Source organism: Gossypium arboreum, chromosome 8 (genome assembly GCF_025698485.1).
Source record: "Gossypium arboreum isolate Shixiya-1 chromosome 8, ASM2569848v2, whole genome shotgun sequence".
Lineage (NCBI taxonomy): Eukaryota > Viridiplantae > Streptophyta > Magnoliopsida > Malvales > Malvaceae > Gossypium > Gossypium arboreum.
In genome coordinates, this window is record NC_069077.1 from 11055199 (window position 1) to 11077668 (window position 22470).

A 22470-nucleotide genomic window follows, 5' to 3' on the forward strand; every position below is an offset into this window, starting at 1 on the left:
CAATAAGTTTGTATTAAAGTTTCATTAGAAAATTTTAACGTTTTGATAATTAATTAAATAAAAAAGACTAGATTGAAAAAAGGTGCAAAACTTGCTAATTAAAGAAATAGTGATTAAATAGATTAAGTGATAAATAAGGAGGGACTTAAGGCAGAAATATGCCAAAAGCAAATGGTTGGGGCGGCACATGCCTTAAAAAGAATGATAAAATAGTGTGAACAAGGGGTAAATTTGAAAATTTTGTAAAATTAAGCTTAAAAATTGAATTTTCATGAGAATTCTAGACATTTTTCTTCTAAAACTTCAGTAAAACACCGTAGAAGAGTCCCTCTAAGCTGGTTTTTCATATTTTTACTACAAGTGAGTTCAATTCTTGTCTTTTTCTTGTAATTTTTATGTTTTTAATATTTTTACAACTAGGTCCAACTATTTATTTCATTAGTTTTTGATTTCATGGGTGATTTTGAAAGTTACCGTTGATGAGTGCTGGAATTTTATGATGAATTAACATGGAATTGAAGCTTTAATTTTGTTATTTAATGATTTTATCAAGTGATTTTAATAGAAATTGATTTTTAGGACTAAATTGTAAAAAGGTTAAGAATTAGGGTTTGGTACTAAAATTATAAATATCAAAGGTTGTATAGTAGCCTAAAATAATTAGAGAAATTGTTAATTAAGAAAAATTAGCTCAATTGGTGGGAAAATTGATAAGGGACTAAATTATAAAAACTGTAAAAGTTTAGATAAATGTGTAAATTTAAAAATTGAAGGGCATAAATTGTGAAGTGAAATAGAATTGAATTAGATGCTGATGAACGAATAATTTTTTTTATTATAGATCAAGAGCTCGAAGAAAATCGTGAAAAAGGGAAATTAGCCGAATAGTCCCTGAATTACAATAAATTCTACAAATTATACCAGGTATGTTTATATCATTGAATTTTCATGATTAATTGTTAATTTAGGAATAATATAATGTATTATTTCATATTTTTGTTAATATGAAAATCGAATTGAAAGTTCAAATTAAGTGGAGCGAAGGATTGAGTATGATCATTTAGTGACATAAGATGAATTGATGGATAAGACCATAGTTGGACTATGACAATATTTAAATGTAAGACCATAGTTGGGCTATGACATTTTAATGAACATACCATAACTGGGTTATAGCACCGTGAAAGTAAGACCATGGTTGCACCATAGCAGTATATATATGTGTAAGACCATAACTGGGCTTTGAAATCCTGAAGACAAGACCATAACTGGGTTATGGCACTACGAGTGTAAGACCATGGCAGAGCCATGGCAATATATGTGTAAGACCATAGTTGGACTATGGCATGAAGAAAACGATGTATTCAAATCCTTAAGACGTTATCTAATTTAACAAAGATTGGTAAATGTCATATGGAATTAATGTGATAGAATTTAAGTAGTTATTGATATTGAGCTCAATTAAGTGAATTCATCATTTGAAATTGTTGTGAATGGTAGGAAATGTTAGTGACATACTTGTTTAATGATTTATTATAGTATATTCGGTAAGATTTATTTTTAAAGCCAATGAACTTCTAAGTTTCATTAAACTTAATTGTGTCATTGAATGTTCTTTTTAGATTTTCAAGAAGTTTAGAGGATCGGATCAACACATCGAGCCACACTATTTAGATTGTTCCTGTAAACTTTGTTATACATATTATGGTTTATATGGCATGTATAGAATTTAATTAGAAAAGAGTTAAACATGAGATATGGTTGTGGATGATACATATATATATGTTTGTATGCATGTATTTAGTAGTGGTATTTAGTAAATTTGTAATGAACCGAAAGTTACGGTATCGGAAATTGAGTCTTGAGTACTGTTTCCGTGAAATTAATTCATGAATATTTATTAGAAATATTTATGAATTATAGTTGAATGGTTATTTAGTGTTTAATTAAGTGAAGTAGCTTGAATTTAGTTTACATGACTAAATTGCATACGGTATAAAAGTTTAATTATAGATTAAAGATTAGTAAATGGACTAATCTAGCAATTAGACCCTAAGTGCCATGTGTGTGAATGTATGATATAACATGTGTAATAGTTGGTAAAGATATTAAATGTGTTAAAGTAGTTTTCTTATAGATTAAGTTATTTTATTAGAATAATATTATATTATTAATATTATTATATTGAATATAGATTTATGAGTAAGTTAAAAAAAAAGAAAGAAAGAAAGAAAGATAGAAAGAGTTACAGAGAGCAAACGTGAGAAAGAAAGAAAGAAAGAAAGAAAGAAAGAAAGAAAGAAAGAAATAGAAAAGGGAAATTTGAAGATTAAGGCCCTAAAACTTGATTGGTAAGATGTTTTAGCTTATTTTCTTATAATTTTTATGTTTATGGATGCCTAATTCAAAGTTCTACATGTATGAGGTTAAAATGAAGAAAAATAGAAAATTTTTAGATATTGATTTAGTTGAATAAATTGAGGTTTTATGGGTTAAATTGATAGAAATTGAAGTTAGAAGTGAAAATTGAGTGATTTATTGAAAGAATTCTAAGTTAGGTTTAAATAGGGATTAAGTTGAATAGAGCTCAAAATTTATGTTTTATAATGAATTTTATGAGTTAGAAATTGTTAATGAGTTGATTAAAAGAGAATATGAAGCTTAAGTTAAAGAAAAAGATTAGTAATGGAAAAAGGACGAAATTGGAATTTTGTAAAAGTTTGATAGAAAGTGAAAATGTGTTTTATGAATTAGTATATTGATGATTTTTAATTGTATGATTGTTAGTAGCAAACGTAGCACCGGATACGTTATCAAATAAGGGAAAAGAGAAAGTGAACGAATATATCGATTAAATTCGATAAATAGTGGTTTGTATTTCTATAAACTGAGCTTAATCGTTATTACTATATTTGATATTTATATTGTATGAAAATGTGAATGAGGTAAGTATTTTTACTATATTGAAATGAATGTGATTTTGAATACCCTATTAACAGTGTCGGGCTAGTCGGATATAGTTGACATGTCATAGGAATTGGAAGTATTGGGATATTCCGACATTGAGTCGATGAGACACTATGTGTCGACTCATCGTTAAAGTTCCGGATTTGTTCCGATGAAGTACTTTGTGTACTATAATGTTAAAGTTCCAGATTTGTTCCGATGAATCACTATGTGCTTATCCCGGAGTGTGGGTTGGATCCGTGTATTCGTTAGTGTCCGAGTTATGTTAATAAGGGTAAATAAAGTAAAGATTATTAAAGTACTGATTGATATTGAATAATAGTAATAATGTGTTTGAATTACCATGTTTTAAAGTTGATTAAGCTATTGTTTATAGAAATACCATGAGAGTATTCTCAGCAGACGGTTTGTTTCCGTATGCAGCTAGGTACCAAAGTATAAGGACTCAAAGATACAAGCCGATCCACGAACTCAAATTGGTGAAGTTTCTATCTTTTTGGAAAATGGCATTGTACCTAGGATGTCTTTTGGTCATTTTGAAAGTATCTAAGTTGTTAAGTGATATTTTGGTATGTTTTGTAAATGTTACCAAAACCTTAAGTATGGTATGTTTTGATATGTTAGTGAAGAGTAATAAGGGAAGTGTTGGTAAATATTGTAGAGAGAAGAAATGAAGATGTTATAAACTTAGTTATCAACATTTTATACTAAAACAGATTTGGACAGTAACAGTAGTCCAACTTTGAAAATATACCAAAAATAGTATAAAGTGAATTAGATGATGAATAAAATATGTAATTTAAGCTTAATGAATCTATTTTTATATAGAAGAAACAAAATAGGTAAAAGAGTTGTATTTTATGAGATATTTACGTTTTGGTGAAACAGGGTTAGAGCAATTTCTGGATTCCCTTTTTTGACTTTAGAAATTCACCATAAATTGTGTATTAAGAATTAGGACTCAAACTTTATATCTATGGATTCCTTATTGAGTCTATTTTTAATTGAAACAAATGGCATAGTCATTGGATTTCTGTACATGAAGAAATTTGATTCGTAGTGCACAAGGATCAGAGTAGCTGAACCCTGAAACAGGGGAGACTTTTTCTAATAAACTGTACTAATTGGCCTGACCAAAAAATTCTAGAAAAAAATTAGTAAGTATATATATGAGTCTAGTTTTAGGGAAAATTTACGGAATTGGATTTCAAGTTTCGTAACTCAAGATATGATTTTTTTAGCGACTGTGACGCAGATGGATAGTTTACTACGAAAACTGTTTAAGTGCTAAGATAAGTTTTGTAATGTCTCCTGCTTGACTCCGGCAACGGTCTCGGGTAGGAGGACGTTACAAAATTAATGAATGGAGTTATTTTGGTAAATCTATGTAAATGAGTTTGTTGGTGTCTTATTATGTTTAAAACAAGATCTTTGGCTTGTATTGGTTGATTGGTTGGGATATATTAGTGTATTTCAATGTTGTGTGTAGGTTGATAATAAAAAGGGTGAGAAATGTGACCTTAAAATGGCTTATTTTCATCCACACTGGCATGTGTCTCAACCGTGTGTGATACACGGCCTGGCATATCGGCATGTGGTTTGGCCATGTGTCCTCTGCACTTTGAAATTTCAATAGAATGCCTAGTTTTTTGCACACGACCTAGCGAATAGGTGTATGGTTGGCAGTGTGGTACAAGTCAGAGAGTTACATGGGTAGGAACACGGGCAGGGATAAAGCCGTGTGTATCACATCAAATGCTCACACTGCCTAAGACACGGACGTGTCTCTTGGCCATGTGAACCACACGATTTGGTTACACGGGTGTGTGTCCCCTGTTTTTAAGAAAATTTTTTATATTTTGCGAAAAATTCTTGAAGTCCCCGGTCGGGTCCCGATTCACTTCTAAAGTGTATATTAGGCCTCGAGGGCCCATCTAAAGGACAATATGAGTGTTATATGATTGATTCTTGATTTGTATAATAGAGGTAATAAAATATTTGTAATTAGTCTGTAAAGTTTGATAATGCTCCATAACCCTGTTCCAGCTACGGATAAGGGTTAGGGGTGTTCAGGATGACAACTCCAACCCCTTTCATGGAGGTTGGATTGAGACGGTTTGGGCTTCTCTCTATCTCCTTTAGTGAGGATGATCAAAGCTTTGTGTATTTCCTTTCCTTGATAACCGATGGCGATTCCCTTGCTGAAACCAGGTTTTGAAGGCTAGCTTGAAGTTGATGGGTTTGTTTTCCCCCTTTTTGTGTTATATTGTGTTGGTTTCTTTTTGCTTTTTCTAGGAGGCACATAGCTCAATCGAGTTGCCCACAATAGCAAGGGACAAGAAATAGCTTTAGGAATCAATGGTTCTTAAGCAAGCTTTGTGCACCTTATTTTGATTTTGGTCTTTGATCTTTCGTAATTTGATATGGAAAATTAGGTTTTCCCGGTACACTTAAGGAGCTTATTCTCAAGCAAAGTAGCGTCTTTTTCGTAGCTTTTAGGTTTTAAGTTAATAAGTGAAAACATCTCGTTTTTACTCATTTTGAGACCCAAATTGGCCAAAAGTGTCATTGCAGGCCCTAATATATAGTTGAGTGATGTAAGGACGTGCTGGAGGCTAAAATTGAGCAAGAATGACACCAAAGGAAAAGCAATAATAATTATTTCATTTTATAATATTAGAAATCACTATACCCACAATATACGTGGAGAAAATAAATATTTAACATATAAATATTATAAAGAAAAATACATAAAAATTAGTTGATGTTTATATTATATATAAAGGAGTTATTAATTTCAAATATTTTTAGCATAATGATATATGTAAAATATATATTTTATTATATAATTACATATTTATTAGCTTTATTTTACTTAATAAAAGTGTTATTAATTAAAAGATAAATTAAAATAAAAAATAAAAACAATATATTTCTTAATTAAAAAACTTGAAACAATATGAAATAAAAATTACAAATATGTTTAAAGGTAAATTGAACTCGAGTCTCAATGATAAAATTATTATTTAACCATTTAATTAAGAAAGTTATATGTTAAAAACATTCATTAAAAAGAAGAAGAAGCGACTTAAAAGAACATGAAATAAAAAATATATAAATGTGAGTGGGAGAGGAATCAAACCTAAGACTCAAGGACAAAACCACCAACATTGAACTATTCAATCAAAAAATTTGATTGCATTAAAAAAATCAAAAATTACAACTTAAAGGTAAAGCGCGTCTAGCTGAATAAGTTTTCTTATCACCTGTATAGATTATTTTCCTAAATAAAATAAAAAAAATTAATAGATTCAACTAATTTAGCCAAGTTTATGCATTGACAATATTTTTAAATTAAAGTAAAATGAAAAATGCTTTTTGGGAATTTCACATTTTTAATGTTTTTGAATATTTTCTTTTCCTTTTTTGGCAAAGCAAAAACATTATATTAAGAAGCCAATAAGAAAGTAATTGCTAGGTTTAACCCACCTTTATATTTTTAATTTTCTTTTCTAGACAATTTCTTCAAGCTTTGGCAACCTAATTTTACTTACCATTTACTCAAAATGATATATACCCCACTTTCATTGTCCTTTAAAAAAAAGAAAAAGAAAAATAATTTACCCACTTTCTTTTTTAAATTAAATTTTTATCTACATGATTCCAACCCAACACAAATATCAATATCCTAACATAGTAAAATAATTAATGATTACAAATAATTATATTTCATTTAAGCCCCATTATTGAATTTTTCCTTTTCCATTATTTTATTAATCTTATAAGAGTTAAATTAGCTTAACAACAAAAGCAAAAAAAAAAAACATTTCTTTATTATATTTCATCATTTTCCTTTCCTTTTATTTTTCTTTCTCTTACAAAAAAAAAAAAAGAATTTTCAAAAAGAATTTTGGTAGCCCTCCATAGTCTGTGTATGAGTTTAAACTGAAAGGAAACTTGTTTTAGCTCCAAAATCAATTTTCAAAACCTGTGTTAGTGCTAAAAACTAAATCTTTTGCTGAGTTTCAAGTTAAAAGTTGATATCTTTCAACTTTGTCTGTTTTGGGTTCTTTTTTATTGTTAAAAATTAGCCTTGTTTTTAGCTGGTTGAGCTTAAAATCCAAATGCGTTTTTGATAAAATCTCAGAAAGTTTTTAGTTTTAACTATGGAGTCAAGAGAAGCTGTTACTAATACTAATATTAGTACTAATACTACCACCACCACCACTACTACTACCACTGCTGGCGTAACGGTGGTAGGATCCGATGCTCCATCGGACTACCACATAGCTCCAAGGTTTGAAAACTCGACCCAAAATCCTAATCCGGCTCCTGGATCCGCTCCGCCGCAGATTCCTCAACAACCGGCGGCTCAACAAGTCCCTCAGCCTGTTGTGGTGCCGGGGATGCCCTTGAAGAAGAAGAGGGGAAGACCTAGGAAGTATGGACCGGATGGTTCAGTCACTATGGCGCTCTCTCCAAAGCCTATATCAACGGCTGCCCCGCCTCCAGTAATCGATTTTTCAGCCGGGAAGAGAGCGAAAGTGAAGTCGCCGATGTCGTTTCCGAAGACTAAGTACGAGCTGGAGAATTTAGGTGAGGAACTATTAGTCATTTTTGGTGTATACCCTTTTCGAGTTCCAATTGATTTTTCTGGTTCTTTCCCTCTTTAAAAGATGGATTGTTTCGCTTCAGGTTGTTTTAAAGTGTTTTTAGTGTGTAGGGAGAAAGGGGTGGGGTGTCGAGTTGTGATGGTGTTGGGTGGAAGTGGGACCTGAGAACTGTGACTAGATATGGCCCTAGTTGGGAGATCTCCTGATAAGTGTGTATGTGTGTGTGTGGTAGTTTGTGAAGGATAGTGAGAGTTTTTATGGGGTTGGTAATATGGGAATGATGGAATCTTCTTGTTCCTACTGTCCTTTGCCACTTGGCATGCTTTATTGGAACTAATTTTTGTGTGTGTGTAAGGTACCCCTCTTTAAGCACCTGCTTAAATCTGCCAAGTGATGATGAAGAGACTTGGATATGAAACCTGTCTGCTATTTGCTGGCTGATATTATTACTAGATGGGGGAGAGCCATAAAGTTTGCTTTTATGCTTTGCCTTGTGTTGTTGGCTATATGTCAGTTTGTGTGATTCTTTCCACCATGTGGTGAGTATGAATGTATACGGGGCTTGGTTTTTGATTACTTGCATCTACTTTCTTTGATTTCAGCTGTGCTCTTATCTTTTGAGCTTTGAATTAAATGTTAACAATACACCGGCATTTGTGTTGTTACTAGTTTAATTCTCTGGTTTGTCCTCCAACCTACCTAAGTTTAGGGAGCACAGCTTGAGTACCATGCCTTTAGATAAGTTTCATGGATTCCCCTGGATGCTTATAATAGTCTTGCAGGATTTGAGCTAGGTAATGACCATTGAGACATCGATGCTTGTTGTTGTTGGTTTCCTGGTTTGACTAAAATGCGTCGATCATGATACTTAGTAGGACGCTTACTATTAATGCACTCTAAGGGCATAGCATGTCCCTTCCAATGTGTGCATGGAAGAAGAAGATCTTGAGATCTTTTTGGTAGAATTTTTGTTTCTATTAAACCATTTGTGTTCTCCATTGTTTGATTTTCTCTTTTTCCTTTCCATTCAATTTGATTCTGTTCTCTTGAAGGATGCCTCATCCATCTATCGTCTATAATAAATATAAGCTAAAAGTAAAATTTGAGAGGGCATCATTATTTTAGGTCTCACATTAAGTAACCTCTGAATAAAGAAAGAAAGTTTTCAACTACAGGGTATGTAATATCTACAATATCAATAATAGTAAGAGTTATGATGTTTTATAGTACAAACTTTCTAAGTTAATCCTTGAGCTTCCTGATTATTGGAATATTGAGCTTAATACTGTTCATAGGTTTGGTTTATCAGGAGGATCTCTTTCAGAGAGACAACTCCTACATCTAGTTTCTGGCTTGGTAAGATTTTGCTTTTTGTAGGTGAATGGGTTGCATGCTCTGTTGGTGGTAATTTTGCGCCACATATCATCACTGTTAATGCTGGTGAGGTATGTTGTTAACATAGCTGTTATCTTGAAGTTAACTTACATTCTGCATAAAGGTTGGGTGAACTTCTATTTAGAAAATATATGGTTTGAGAATACTGTTTTGTCATCATGATGTTTGGCCAATATCAAGGGGAAAAAACTTGTTAATATAGTACAATGGTGATTCTTTTCTGTTGCTTTAGGATGTCACGATGAAGATTATATCATTTTCCCAACAAGGGCCTCGAGCTATATGCATTCTTTCTGCAAATGGGGTGATCTCAAGTGTCACTCTTCGTCAACCTGATTCTTCCGGAGGTACATTGACATATGAGGTAATACTCTGTTTCTCTTCGATCCTAGATTGGTTACAATGTCACTTTTTGAGTTGTCTAGCTCTAATGGAACGGTTCATATAATTGTTGCTTTGAAAGTTGAATACTCGGTGGACATATAATTTGCTTATGGTTTATTGATTTATGCTTTAATGAAGGATAAACTTAAATTGTTGGCTTTCTAGAAATTTTCTTGATAAACAGCTGTCAAATATTACATGTGATGTGCACAAGTGAGTACATAAGCAATTTGTAGCGGGTTACGTCTTTTTCTTCCAGAGTTACGTGATGGTCTAAGCTTTCAGTGTCGATTTATGCTTGACATTACCTATACTTGTTATTTCTATTTAAGAAAACTTTTGAGCTAAGCCGTGTTTGTCACAATAACCAATATTTGCTTTGGGGGCAAATATAATGCTATCCCAATTTCTCAGAATAATTGCTTCAAGAGTTACAATCAAAGGATAAAGTCTTTCTTTTATGGTAGACATTGGGCTATGTTTTAGTATGAGTCATCAGGCTTATTCGCTTTCTGCTGACACTTTACTAGTTGACGTGGATTTGCCGTGAGCATCTTTACTCATGCGCTAATTTGCTAAATCCGGTGATTGGAATTAGTGGCTGCCTGAAGATCATGCATTTTGGCTGGAATATGTCATTGATCTGCCTTAATCCACTTGCTTAATCTGCATATATCTGCAGTTTACCTTGTTTCTTTTATCATTCATCAGCAAACATCTTATTTCTTCTCAAATTTCTTGCAGGGTCGTTTTGAGATACTGTCCTTGTCTGGTTCGTTCATGCCTAATGACACTGGAGGAACAAGAAGCAGATCGGGTGGGATGAGTGTTTCATTAGCAAGTCCAGATGGACGTGTTGTAGGTGGTGGAGTTGCTGGTCTCCTAGTAGCTGCTGGCCCTGTGCAGGTTTGACTTCTGTTTTGTCAGTACCACTGAAACCCTGGTGAAGACAGAAGCTCTAAATTTCGTGCTTTTGGTTGTTTCTGAACCAGGTTGTGGTGGGTAGCTTTCTAGCAGGGAACCAACATGAGCAGAAGCCTAAGAAACAGAAGGACGAGCCCTTTTCAGTTGCCACACCAGTGGCTGCCATTCCCGTTTCCAGTGCAGATCCAAAATCAAACATCACTTCATCATTCCGCAGCGATAGTTGGTCACCGTTGCCTTCTGATTCAAGGAATAAACCAGCCGACATAAATGTATCTTTGCCTGGAAGCTAATCTAAATTTCCCAACCTTAAGTATAAGGTTCCAATACTGACACCACAGGCAATCAAAGTATAATTGATGAATCCCATTCTCACCTTCTTCTTCTTGTTCTACGTGTAAGCTTATTTAGCTTCTCACCAGTACCAGCATGTTCATGTTCCTTGGGGTTTATTTACCCTATTTATTTTTCACCATTAGTTTAGTCTAGTCAGGTGATTAGATAGCCTTATCCAGCTGTTGTGTCAAGTAGAATGTTTTGAATGTAATGTTTACTGAGAGAGTGGGATGATGGATTTGTTTATTGCTTGTTTATGTAGCTTCAACTCAGTTCTATTTCTGACCCATTCAAGTGACTCAGCTTCAAATGCATTTTAGACAACAATATCAGCAGAAAAACCATGAATCTGCTATTATGAAAAAACTGTAAATCAGATGACTAATTCTAAATCTGTGCAAATAAACCTAATTCGATACAAAAATTTTATTACAGTTATCATTCATTTGATAGGGAAATAATAATGAACACTAACCGAGGCCTGCTCCTGCATCTTTGCGAGGTGCGTCTGCCTTGATACGTGGAGGTCTGACAATACGATCAATGAGTCCATATTCAAGAGCTTGTTGAGCATTGAAACGTTTCATCCTACTTAAGTCCTTGTTAATCTGCATGTACACATTCATTGTTATTCTGTTTCGATAAATAAAATGGAGATTTCATGTGAGTATTTCCAGTTTATCTAGTGCCCAACGGAAATGCAAGATCGGATATTGGAAATACACAAATGAATCAAACAGAAAGGGAGGATTGTGATTCACTATTGAGCTTTGAGCTGTTAATATACCTTCTCAACAGACTGGCCTGTGTTAATAGCTAGCTCATTAAAAAGGTAATCTATAATTCTAAGAAGCTCATTTGCTTCATTTCGGATATCATCAGCCTGTCAGGATTTAATAATTTCATGATCATCAAATTCATAACACAAGATACCATGCGGTCATACCAGACCACGAGCTGCTCTGGCTGGAGACTGCAGAGCAACTCTTGAAAGAGGCATTGCAAAGCGATTACCGTTCACATGGAAGAAACTGGAAGAGAATGTTTTCAAACATCGGCTTTAAATAACAAATGCATCACATGAAGCATAAAATAAGATTGTACAATCAAGTCATTGGCGATAGCATTTTCTGGTTGCCAGAATTACATTCAAACCAGAATAAAAGAAAATTTAAAGAATAGTCAACGTATCATAAAAAATTAAGTTGGTAAAACTCTCCAATTCTGAGGTATTACTTATATTCACTTGCAGCAACAACATTACCTTTTCCCCAGCTGCAAGAAGGAAACCGGCTAGATTGTAGGCATAGCCTACACAGTGGGTGCCTACAGGGCTTTTCAAGCTTTCCATGGTGTCATAGATAGCTAAGCTTGGAGTAAGCTGTAAATAGGGCCAGTCCACATCAGATAGTGACCAGCAATAACAAACTAGAAATAGAAACATATATACATCAGCAAAAGCTTTAACAAGAAAAAAAAAAAAAAAAAACTTACATCTCCTCCAGGACCATTTATATAAAAATAAAGCCTTTTATTATCATCGATGCTATCAAGGTATAACATTGTTGCCAATATTTGGTTGCTAAATTCCTCATCGATATGTTGTCTAATAATATAAATCGCTCTTGGTACTGCATCCAGAGAAAGTCATTAGCCTCTAGAAGCACCATGAAAGAATTTTTAGTAGGCTTGGGAAAGAAAACAAAGTATTCATGCAATATTCAAAATCTAGTACAGACTTCAAGTACATATCCATAACAGATTGCCGAACCACTTTGAAACCCGAAAGTGATTAATATAACAGCAGGATGATAAAATTCGTTTAAGATTTACTCACCAGTGCATTCCATAAATCAACCCATTGCCAAGTTTCTTCACAAGGAACTCTATAGGGAACTCTTGGAGTTCCTATAGGCATCATTCCAACTCGCGACCTTGTTGGTTTAGAATTTCGAGTTCTGCAGAGAACAAAATTCACAGTCATCAACAGGATTTCAAAGAAATAATTGAAAACTTGAATTTAGAGATTTCGTGTATTATCCATTGAGACTACATGAGATAAAGCTCCCCATTTTCATGAACAAGAAATAAATAAGATACAACAACAATCATGGCGTAAACACAAACAGGTAGGTGTAGCAGATACACAATAGTCATCAAACATGATAAACTGATTAAATAACATGCTTAAAGGAGCAAGCAACAATTAAAAAGATGCCCTTTTTTCTTTTCCTTGTTACCAAAATAAAACTCAAGAAAATACAAACAAAAATTCCAATTTATAAACTGTAAAGTTGCTGTGGATTGACAAACCCATAGTCAAATTGAATAGGAACAATTCCAAATCTCCAATATCAAGCCAATGAGAAGATTAAGCTAATAGTAAGAGATAAATGATTATAAACCAAATTACAGAGTAAGACTATAAACAAACAATTACCCGCATTGGACGCTTTCACTAATTCTGCTAAAGAAGTCTGCAGTCAAGTTTGGTCTGCCAGTTGCAAACAAACCTTTGAAAGATGGGAATTTAGGGGATATAAAAAATGGGGGTAAGATCATAGAGTGGAGGGAAGGAGCATACAGGGAGATTGAAGCTTCAAACCAGAATAAAGCTTAGTCCCACAACTGCAAAACAAGAAAATAGAAAAATACCATGTCATGTACGTATAAAAATACACAGGATATGTATTATACAGAGTAGAAAGAGAACCTGAGAGAAGGGTGATGAAGATTTGTATTAAGAGAGATTGCCATTGTTTTGGGGGGCCTTGAAGACTACGACAGAGTTTTATTCGGAAAATTAATAGACTGAGAGAAGGTTCCATGACTTATCGAGGATCTGACCTGATGAATGCGCTACTGTCGTAGACATATTCATGAAGAAATCTCTGCCGCTTGATTAGTTTTAGATATAATAAAGGGAATATTAGATTTCATTTTGTTCGCTTTTCTCAATAATTGTGAGAAACTAGTGTTTATAATGAAATTATTTATTATTAAAATTTAATTTATTATTTAATTTAACATACAGTAATTAATTTATTATTTTTTAATATAAAGGTAAAATATAATGTTTTTAATATAAAAATTTTCATGAAAATTACCCAATAATAATTTTTTAATTAATCTTTAGAAGATATTAGATGATTAAGTATAGAATTTTCAGCTAACCAAGTTTTAACATTGTTGATTAAGGCTTAGATTTTTGGTACCGGTTCTATTGAGTCTAATTTCAATATATGCATATATTTTGTTTGATTTTTATTGATTTTCTATTAACTTTTAAACTAATTAAAATTCAATCAAAAATAATTTTTATGGTTTAGCTTAAATTTGAAATCAATTTCGTTTTTTAATTAAAATTTTAATATTTTTAATAAATTTTAAAATTAAAATATGCCATAAATTTTATATTCTTCCTAACTTTAAAATTAAATTTAGTCTATGTACTTAGATGCATCATACACTACCAATTTCATTATGGAGTTATTGGGAACTACAACTCAACTTCCTTTTCTAATTAAAAGAAACCAAGAACAAAAAAAAGAGGTGCATTCAGCTGCCACTCACAAAAGAAAAAGAAAGAAGAAAAAATTAGGCGAAAATGGAGGTATCCTCCATCTTCCTATGCAGTCGAGGAACAAGAAGAACCTGAATCTCCTGTTAGACATAAAACTTTAAGCAACACAGGAGCCAGGGGGATAGCACTCTATGAGTAGAGAAGAGAAGGAGTTGAGGATTATCAATGTTCTTCTACCAAAATTATGTAGTACTCCAAGCATTTTATTGAGGACAAGCTGGCCCATTCAATGTCAACTCGCCATCACTCCTGGACCACATCCTGAGTTAGATGGTCACTTAAGTCTGTCAATGGTGGAAGACTCTAAGTCGATTCTGTCCAACTACAACCAGGTATCTTGTCCAGCTTCTTCCTGTCCATATTCCTTCTCATTCGTCTCGCATCCTGCCACCTCCCAACAGAGGCATAAATATTGGCAAGGAGAGAATAATAACCACCTGTACTAGGCTCCAACTCAAAGCAATGCTTAGCTGCAATCTCTCCGAACTCAACATTTTTATGTACACTACAGGCTTGAAGCAAAGCTCCCCAAACACCAGTATGGGGCTTCACAGGCATACTCTTTATTAGTTTATATGCTTCTTCTAATTTTCCTGCCCTGCCCAAAAGATCAACCATGATAGCATGGTGATCAGTTGAAGGTACAAGTCCATTGTCCTTCATTAAATTAAAGCACCGGTAGCCTTCTTCAACCAGGCCAGCATGATTATAGGCGGTTAATAACCCGGAGAAGGTAGCTAAATTTGGTTGAATTTGCGCTTCCACCATTTCTTGGAATAACTTGATGGCATCAATAGCCTTGCCATTGATAGCACATCCAGCTATCATTGCACTGTAAGCAACAACATCCCTTTTTCTCAGACCATTAAAAAGCTTATAGGCCTTATCAACATTTCCACACTTCGAATGCAAATCGACTAAAGCAGTAGCCATATGGTCATCCATTTGGATTCCATGCTTATTTATGTATGATTCAATCCATGAACCAAATCTCAATTCTCCTAGTTGTGAACAAGCAGATATAACACTTGCCAAAGTTACTCCATCGGGCTGGATATTGACACCTGATTTAAGCATGTCGTCGAACAACTTTAGGGCTTCCTTTGGTTCACTGTTTTGGGCATAGCAAGAAATCATGGCATTAAAGGCTAAATGATCTTTCTCAGGCATTTCATCAAAGAGTTCGCGGGCAGATTCGGCATCCCCACATTTAGAGTAACCGCCGATCATTGTGATCCAGGTAATATTATTTCTTCGATGCATCATGTCAAAAAATCTCCGAGCTGATTCAATTTCTCCACGTTCCATATAACCACTAATCAAAGTATTCCAAGAAGCGAAACTTTTCTCTGGCATCTGCTGAAAAAATGAAAGGGTCTTATCCATATTTCCCATTTTCGCATACCCTGATAGAATTGCATTCCAAGATATGACATCTTTCTTTGGCATTTCATCAAACACCCTCTGAGCCTCTCCTAAGTTTCCAGCTTTCAAATACCCAGATAAAATCGAATTCCACGAGACCACATTCTTTTCAAGCATCTCATTGAAAACCCTTTTTGCAGTATCCATATCACCCAGCTTCGTATAGAAATCCACAAGAGTTGTTTGCACAAAAACACAGTTGCAAACCCCATATCTATGAACCTGAGCATGGATCGAAATCCCACCGGTTTTACTCCCAGTCCTAGCGCATGCTCTTAAAGCAGACGATACGGCATGTGTGCTTGGGTACAACCCAAGCTTCTGCATTTCAACATAAAGAGAAAAAGCCTCTTCGAATTGCCCGTGCCGTGATAAAAACCTTACGGTGCAACCCCATGAAAAAGCATCCGGCTTTTGCAAATGGTAGAGGATTTCTCGCACATAAACAAAAACACTAGCCGAATAGTTGGTTGTGGATAGAAGGAACTGATGAACCAAGGAAGGCTGGAGGTGGTTAAGGCTGGTAATAAGGATTTGAGCATGAATTTGTTTCGCCTGTTTGATAGTTAGCTGGTTATTTAAGAAGCTCTTTACCCTATGAAGCAACATCTAATATACAAGAGGCTGATTAAAATGGCATAATTTGAACCATTAGGATTTGGAATCTTGAGTTCCAAATCAATCAAACCAAAAACAGAGAAATACCCTATTGTTTCTAAGCTTCAGTTCAATCCAACTCTTCTGCAGAGTTTGTTCAATCAATTGTCGATATAATCATAATAAAATATCAAACTTTACAATCCAAGTAAAGGATTTCTTTTTTGGCTTTCACACCTTATGAAGTGATAAACCCTTCTATAACAGCCAACAAACTGGAATCAGTAAAGAGAAAGAACATTGTACTCTTAAATTGAGTTTATGTAAGAAAGACATACGACACAACGGAAGTTCGTTGCGTTTAACACCTTCCTTTCAAAACTCATCCTTATAAATACCGACGATTTTATCTTCCGTCGGGTCCTGTTAACCCCTTTTTAACCTCGGTAACTACACCATTACCCCTAAACTATAAATAAATTTTATTTTGATCACTTAATTAAAAAAATTACAATTTAATCTTTAAAGTTTTCAAATTTTTAAGTCACTATATTTAATTGATATAATAATAATTTAAGTTCTGGTCTTTTATATTTTTAGTCAATTTGACCCTGATTATATATAAAATGATAAAATAAATTTTTTAATTTAGAAAATTCTAAAAATAAAATTGAAAAAGAGTATATGAATAAAATTGATAAAGTGAGAGAAAATAGGAAATTATTTTAAACCCTCCAAATTTCTCTTTATATTATTTATATAGAAATATTCAATACCCATTTTTTTCAGGAAAATATAGAAGAAAAACCAAAACATTAAGCAAGATTATTGATTCTCTATTTTTGCACCTTCTATTTCTTGACATAATTTTTTCGTTATAAGAAAAAAAAATTTTAATAATTTTGAGTGTTTTATCATTTTATAAATAAACATGTCAAATTGACAAAAAGAATGAAAACTAAGAACTAAAATTGTTATTATACCAGGTAGAAAAGTGCTACTTAACAATTGAGTGACACAAAAAAAACCAATTTCAAAAATTTTAGTGACCAAATTGTAATTTTTATTAGTTAAATGACCAAAATAAAACTTATTCATAATTTAATCACCAATTGTATAGTTTACGCTTAAACTTTTAATTGGCAACAACTATTAATTTAAATAGAAGAAGAGGATAAGAATATGATTTGAACAATGACATTTGTGCCAACAAAAAGTTTAAACACTACCAAAATTCTAAGTCGTAGAAAACGTATTTACAATGCAGAGTTGTGCTTAAAAATAACATACAACAAATAATATAACATTTAATTTGAAATTAATTAAAAAAATACATAAAATATGTATAATATTAAAATGTGTAAAAATATCAAAATAAAATTTTAGTTAGGTAGACCCTCAATATGCTAATTTTTATTGATTTTTTAAATAATAATAAATTAAAATACCCTTAAATAATGGATTCTTTTATGTCATTGGCATATACTCTTACTATGATGATATAATTTTAAAAGAATAAATTTAAATTGAAGAGTAAATTATTTGAGGGCTTATACAACATTATTTAAGTTATTTACTTAAGAGTAAGAGACCCCATCTGTTGTCACTTCCTCCTTTTCTACTTTTCTTGTTAATTATAAAGTGAAAAACCTCTTTCTAGCAAACTGAATTACAGATAAAATAATATAACACTAAAATCAACTAGAAATTCTCACAATTATACAACTTTGAAATTGATGCTATATATCAGTTACAACAAAAACAAGGCTTAAATAAATAACTTGTAAACCCCAAAAAAAAAAAGTGTATGAAGAGCCGAATGCCAATGCACGGCAGCAATTTAAATCCACAAACACTTCCTTTATATCTTCCATTAATCATCCTCTAATGCAGAGTAGATCATCCTACCAAACACGTATCAAAGTTTCCAAGTTAGCAGGCTACTACTCAATAAAAAGCAACATATTTAGAGGGAGAATTTTTGTCTACTGTTAGAAAAATACCAGAATACAGCGAAAAAGAGGAGAACGACGACGTAGGCAAGTTTAAAAAGGCGTTTCTTCTTCTCCCAATGAAGCAAGTTAAATATCTCTGTAACATCTACCAGGTGCTGTTTCCGAGTGTAACTGATAACAAGTCAAAGTTAGGAAAAACAACCCCGAAGCATACACTATTTTGAAAGCACTCAACATACTGTAAAAGAAGAGTCTCGCATTCAATCTTCAATAGCTAGTGTATCTAACTTTGCAGAAGAGATAGCTTATATTGTTCGGGACTTGCAAAACGAAGCAGAAAGTTGTTACTATGGCAGCTAATCAATCCCCTCTTTCACTCTTTTGCTATTTTCTCCTTGATGAAGATCTAAAGCCTTCTATTATTTCCATCTATTGATACATATAAGATTTTCTTTGCAATTAGTGTTTCATAGCAAGAGTCTCTAAACTAAGAGAGGGCTAAAGGTAAACAAAGCAAACGGTTATCTATTTGTTGATATTCATATTAACTACAAGGCGTATAACCATTTTCCATACAGTTCCAATGCTACCTATATTAAATTATTCAAGTATTAACTATGCATTGATGTATGTCATCTCATCATTCACATTATAGAACAAGCTCTCCGAGTTGGAACTAGATAGAATTGATCGACCAGAGAGGGGTTTACATCCTATTGGACATAGAGTTGCAAGCTCAATATTAAAGGGAGATGCAATGAAGAAATTTGAAATTAACATTGAACCAAAGCTGGTTCTCCTCAAAACAGACTACACTAACAATAAAATGTAGATAAAAGAGGGAGAAAAAAACTTACAGTCTGACATTGTTGTACAGGTATGGAGCACATAACAGTGACATAACCCAATGCCCTGTTAGTAGATAGAAAAAACATAAAAATCCTTCCAGGATAAATTCCAGCAACACCACTTTGTTTATCCGTGATGAAGAATCATAAGGATTGATGTAATCAAACTCTAAATCAGCCAAGCATATGAGCTGCAGCAAAATTATCAAGCTGTTAAATTTCCCTTTCCAGTTTTCAATATAAATAAACAGAACAATAACCTAGTTACTCAAATCAAAGGGCAGTGAGATAATATTCCAGAAATCAAAACTTCAAACACAGATTCTTATAACAAAATCCAAAATACCCAGAATTAGTATTCTCTTTTTTTAGCACTTAATAATGAATTTAGTTGCAAATAAATTGAAGAATAAGCTAAACAATCATTACCCACCAAGTCAATTTAATACATCATATACTAGATTAGATGAAGGGATTGACCTGATAAACGAGGATAATGAGGAGGGCAACGAGGATGAAGAAAGAAAAAAGCCATACGAAGAGATCTACCATGCCTCTCTTTCTCTTTCTCTGCCCCCTCTTGTTGGGAATTATTGCTTGGATGATAAGAGGATGAAGCTCCGACAATAGCCGGGTGACTAATGCCCTCGGGTGTCCCCTTTCCCTGAGGAAGGTTATTATTATTGGATTGACTTATTGCACCGGAAACGCAGAAAATACCCGACCAAAAGTAGCCTATATATCTCAGTTTTTGAGTTTTAAGGCTTGCAACACTTTCTGCTTTTAACCTTTTTTAGGATTTCTTTTTGATTTTCTTCTTGATTTTCTTCTTCCTTCTTCGAGGACTCCGACGGCGACTAGTATACTCAATTTCTAGGAAAAAAATAATTTTTAGGATAAATTTCTCCCAAGTTCATAGTTTGGGTTTTTTACTCTAATAATATAAATAAAAAAAACAAAATACCAAAATGATATATTGCTAAAATTAAGTACCAAAATGATACATTTAGATCGGTGGAGGGTGTCAGGTAGGCGGCACTGGTTGTGCCTATCTGATAGGCGGCACAATAAGTGTATTCCCCCACTCCCTCATCCGGCTCGTATCAGTTTATATTTTTAAATTTTTTTAGGATTTTTAAGGTTAGGGTTTTGTTAAAATAATTTAATTTTTTGTTAAAATAATTTAAGATTGAGGGTTTTAGTATTTTTAAAAATAAATCAAGATTTAAGGTTAAGAATTAGGGGTTTTAATGATTTTTAAAAGAAGGTGAGAGAGGGAGTGAGGTGGAAGAAAGAAAAAAAAATGTCATTTACGCAAATAAATAAAAATTGCTGAGCTATTCTTTGAAAAGATTGAAAAATTAAGGACCAAAAATTAAATATGGGAGATCTTATTGACCGGTCACATCACGTCAGCTACATCAATTGCGTCAATGATGTGACAAGTTTTCAGTCTATTGCAATTTTAAAGAAAAATTAAACTTTTGGAGCCTCCCCTCCTACGGTTCTAGTATAAAAGGGGGTGGGCTTTTGGTTTGGTCCCACACTCTTCGAAGAAATAGTTAGTTGATTACAATGTCTTTCTCTTTTATTATTATTAATTTCTAATTTCCACAGGCAGGCCTGGTCAGTACCCGACTAGACTCAATTTTTTATTTTCAACTCAAACACTCAATTTTTTTGTTTTCAACTCAAACAACTTATTTTTTCTATGATTCTGCGAGCTGGCTTGTTGTAACAAAAAAAAATTGTTATTGCATTGAATTAACAATCAGAGGCAAAAGAAGTCCTATTTCCGTATTAATCGTATTAACTTCGAATTTCAGATAACACCAACTAAAACCAACCTAACTAACTAATAAATTAATAATAATAAAAGAAAAAACATTATAACCTTAAAAAGAAATTTAAAAACATAAATTGATATGAGCCGGATGGGGGAGTGGAGGGGGAATACACTGGGTGTGCAGCCTATCAGATAAGCACCACCAGTGCTGCCTATCTGACACCCTCCACCCATCTAAATGTACCATTTTGGTACTTAATCTTAGCAACATACCATTTTGGTATTTTGTTTTTTGTTTATATATATATTATTAGGGTAAAAACCCCTCATAGTTTATATTTTAATTATTCAACTTCAAAAAGTTATAAAATGTCATTATTGAATATTCGAAAGTTTTGATTTGAGTAAATTATTAAACTATTCAAAAGTTTGTAATTAAGTCACTGTATTATTAAGGGTTTTATTTTAAAAAAAAATTTGGTTAGTGAGCTCCAAATAACAATTTGACGATCAATACGGTAAACTTGATTAGATTTGAGTTGATTTGAGGTTCACTGTTAGGGATTGAAGAAGAAAGCTATTTAATTTTGGTTCACATATTCGTGAGACTTAAAGTTGTTTCATGAAAAAATTGAATTATAGAAGAAAAGGGGAAATGGAGCTTCTGATTTATGCAAGCGATGTGAATAGCAAAGGCTATACAACAACAATTTTAATAGCCGAATAACTTAAATGAAAACTTTCGCATAGTTTAGTGATAATTTTGTAACTTTTTGAAGTTGAGTGACCAAAACATAAACTTATTAATACTTTAATGATATAAAGTGTTATTAGGGATTTCATATTTCGGAATGCTGGTCTTAAATGTCCTACCGATGGTTGAGATCCTGCATTTGTTGCGATTCTCCACAGCTCGTGTGAGCAGTATCGTGTAACTAACATTCCGACCTACAGTTTATGTAAGCACTATTGTAAAGAAAAGGTTACGGTTATATAGAAAGGCACACTGTGTGTGTGAGCATTCTCGAGTATCCGATGTAATTCTAGATGGTTCAATGGGTAAGTAAAGGAAATGGCACAATAAGTATACAAATAAAAAGATTCATGATCATATGAAAAGGTTGATGAGTTAAATAATGTGTATATGAAACTTATTTACTATATGATTGAATTCATTTGTATCATGGATAAGCATGCTAACTTGTGAGTGATGGTGCTCGTATAGGCTATATTAAGCTTATGGTCTTGGTAATGACATTATGCATATTTTATAGTTTGTGCTAATGAAATGGCAAGTTATGTTTGAATTTATACGAGTTTACTAAGCACTCATTGCTTACGTAGTTTTTTTCCTTTGTTTTATAGATAATCGGAAGCTCAATCGGTTGGAAGCTCATCGGAGACCTATCACACTATCCAACAACCATTTCGGTAGTTTTTGAGTATTTTGGCCAAGGTTAATAATGACATGTATAGAATATTTTGTAATGTTAGTTTATGAATGTGTTAATGGTGATTTGGTAGGTTAATGCTTGTAAAGCTTATGTTTGAATTTGATGAACTTTTAATGCTTGTTTAAGTTAGATCATTTTGGTCATTCTTAAGTGCCTGTAAATAAGGCTCTTTTGGTATGTATGTGGTGGTTTGGAAATGGTCA

The 22470-nt window shown here is 33.0% G+C and overlaps 5 protein-coding genes across 6 annotated transcripts; 1 reads left to right on the forward strand and 4 right to left on the reverse strand.

Moving 5' to 3' along the window:
• The first annotated feature begins 6740 nt into the window (after nucleotides 1-6740).
• Nucleotides 6741-10908, forward strand: LOC108470065 (AT-hook motif nuclear-localized protein 1-like). The gene is made up of 5 exons (XM_017771256.2): nucleotides 6741-7563; nucleotides 8958-9025; nucleotides 9208-9339; nucleotides 10104-10265; nucleotides 10352-10908. Exons 1-5 carry the CDS (start codon nucleotides 7134-7136, stop codon nucleotides 10574-10576), a joined length of 1017 nt encoding a protein of 338 aa, XP_017626745.1. The 5' UTR covers nucleotides 6741-7133; the 3' UTR covers nucleotides 10577-10908.
• Nucleotides 10502-13561, reverse strand: LOC108470066 (ATP-dependent Clp protease proteolytic subunit-related protein 2, chloroplastic-like). 2 transcript variants are annotated; one of them, XM_053018066.1, is made up of 7 exons: nucleotides 13333-13561; nucleotides 13204-13247; nucleotides 13060-13132; nucleotides 12457-12577; nucleotides 12114-12250; nucleotides 11884-12000; nucleotides 10502-11227 (listed from the first exon to the last, which is right to left on the reverse strand). In XM_053018066.1, the coding sequence occupies exons 1-5, from the start codon at nucleotides 13374-13376 to the stop codon at nucleotides 12131-12133; spliced, it is 402 nt and encodes a 133-aa protein (XP_052874026.1). In that variant the 5' UTR covers nucleotides 13377-13561; the 3' UTR covers nucleotides 10502-11227; nucleotides 11884-12000; nucleotides 12114-12130. The 2 variants fall into 2 exon arrangements, with proteins under 2 accessions (XP_052874026.1, XP_052874024.1); XM_053018064.1 differs by lacking the exon at nucleotides 10502-11227 and having other exon boundaries at nucleotides 11664-12000; nucleotides 13204-13561.
• Nucleotides 11090-11970, reverse strand: LOC128279351 (ATP-dependent Clp protease proteolytic subunit-related protein 2, chloroplastic-like). Its single transcript, XM_053032012.1, has 4 exons — nucleotides 11879-11970; nucleotides 11566-11650; nucleotides 11407-11502; nucleotides 11090-11227 (listed from the first exon to the last, which is right to left on the reverse strand). Exons 1-4 carry the CDS (start codon nucleotides 11968-11970, stop codon nucleotides 11090-11092), a joined length of 411 nt encoding a protein of 136 aa, XP_052887972.1.
• A 467-nt stretch (nucleotides 13562-14028) lies between the features above and the next one.
• On the reverse strand, nucleotides 14029-16625 carry LOC108468143 (pentatricopeptide repeat-containing protein At4g22760). Its single transcript, XM_017769008.2, has one exon. The coding sequence runs from the start codon at nucleotides 16234-16236 to the stop codon at nucleotides 14506-14508; it is 1731 nt and encodes a 576-aa protein (XP_017624497.1). The 5' UTR covers nucleotides 16237-16625; the 3' UTR covers nucleotides 14029-14505.
• A 1252-nt stretch (nucleotides 16626-17877) lies between these two features.
• LOC108468895 (protein cornichon homolog 4-like) lies at nucleotides 17878-20119 on the reverse strand. Its single transcript, XM_017769763.2, has 4 exons — nucleotides 19508-20119; nucleotides 19037-19218; nucleotides 18228-18350; nucleotides 17878-18128 (listed from the first exon to the last, which is right to left on the reverse strand). The coding sequence occupies exons 1-4, from the start codon at nucleotides 19577-19579 to the stop codon at nucleotides 18098-18100; spliced, it is 408 nt and encodes a 135-aa protein (XP_017625252.1). The 5' UTR covers nucleotides 19580-20119; the 3' UTR covers nucleotides 17878-18097.
• Nucleotides 20120-22470: the final 2351 nt, after the last annotated feature.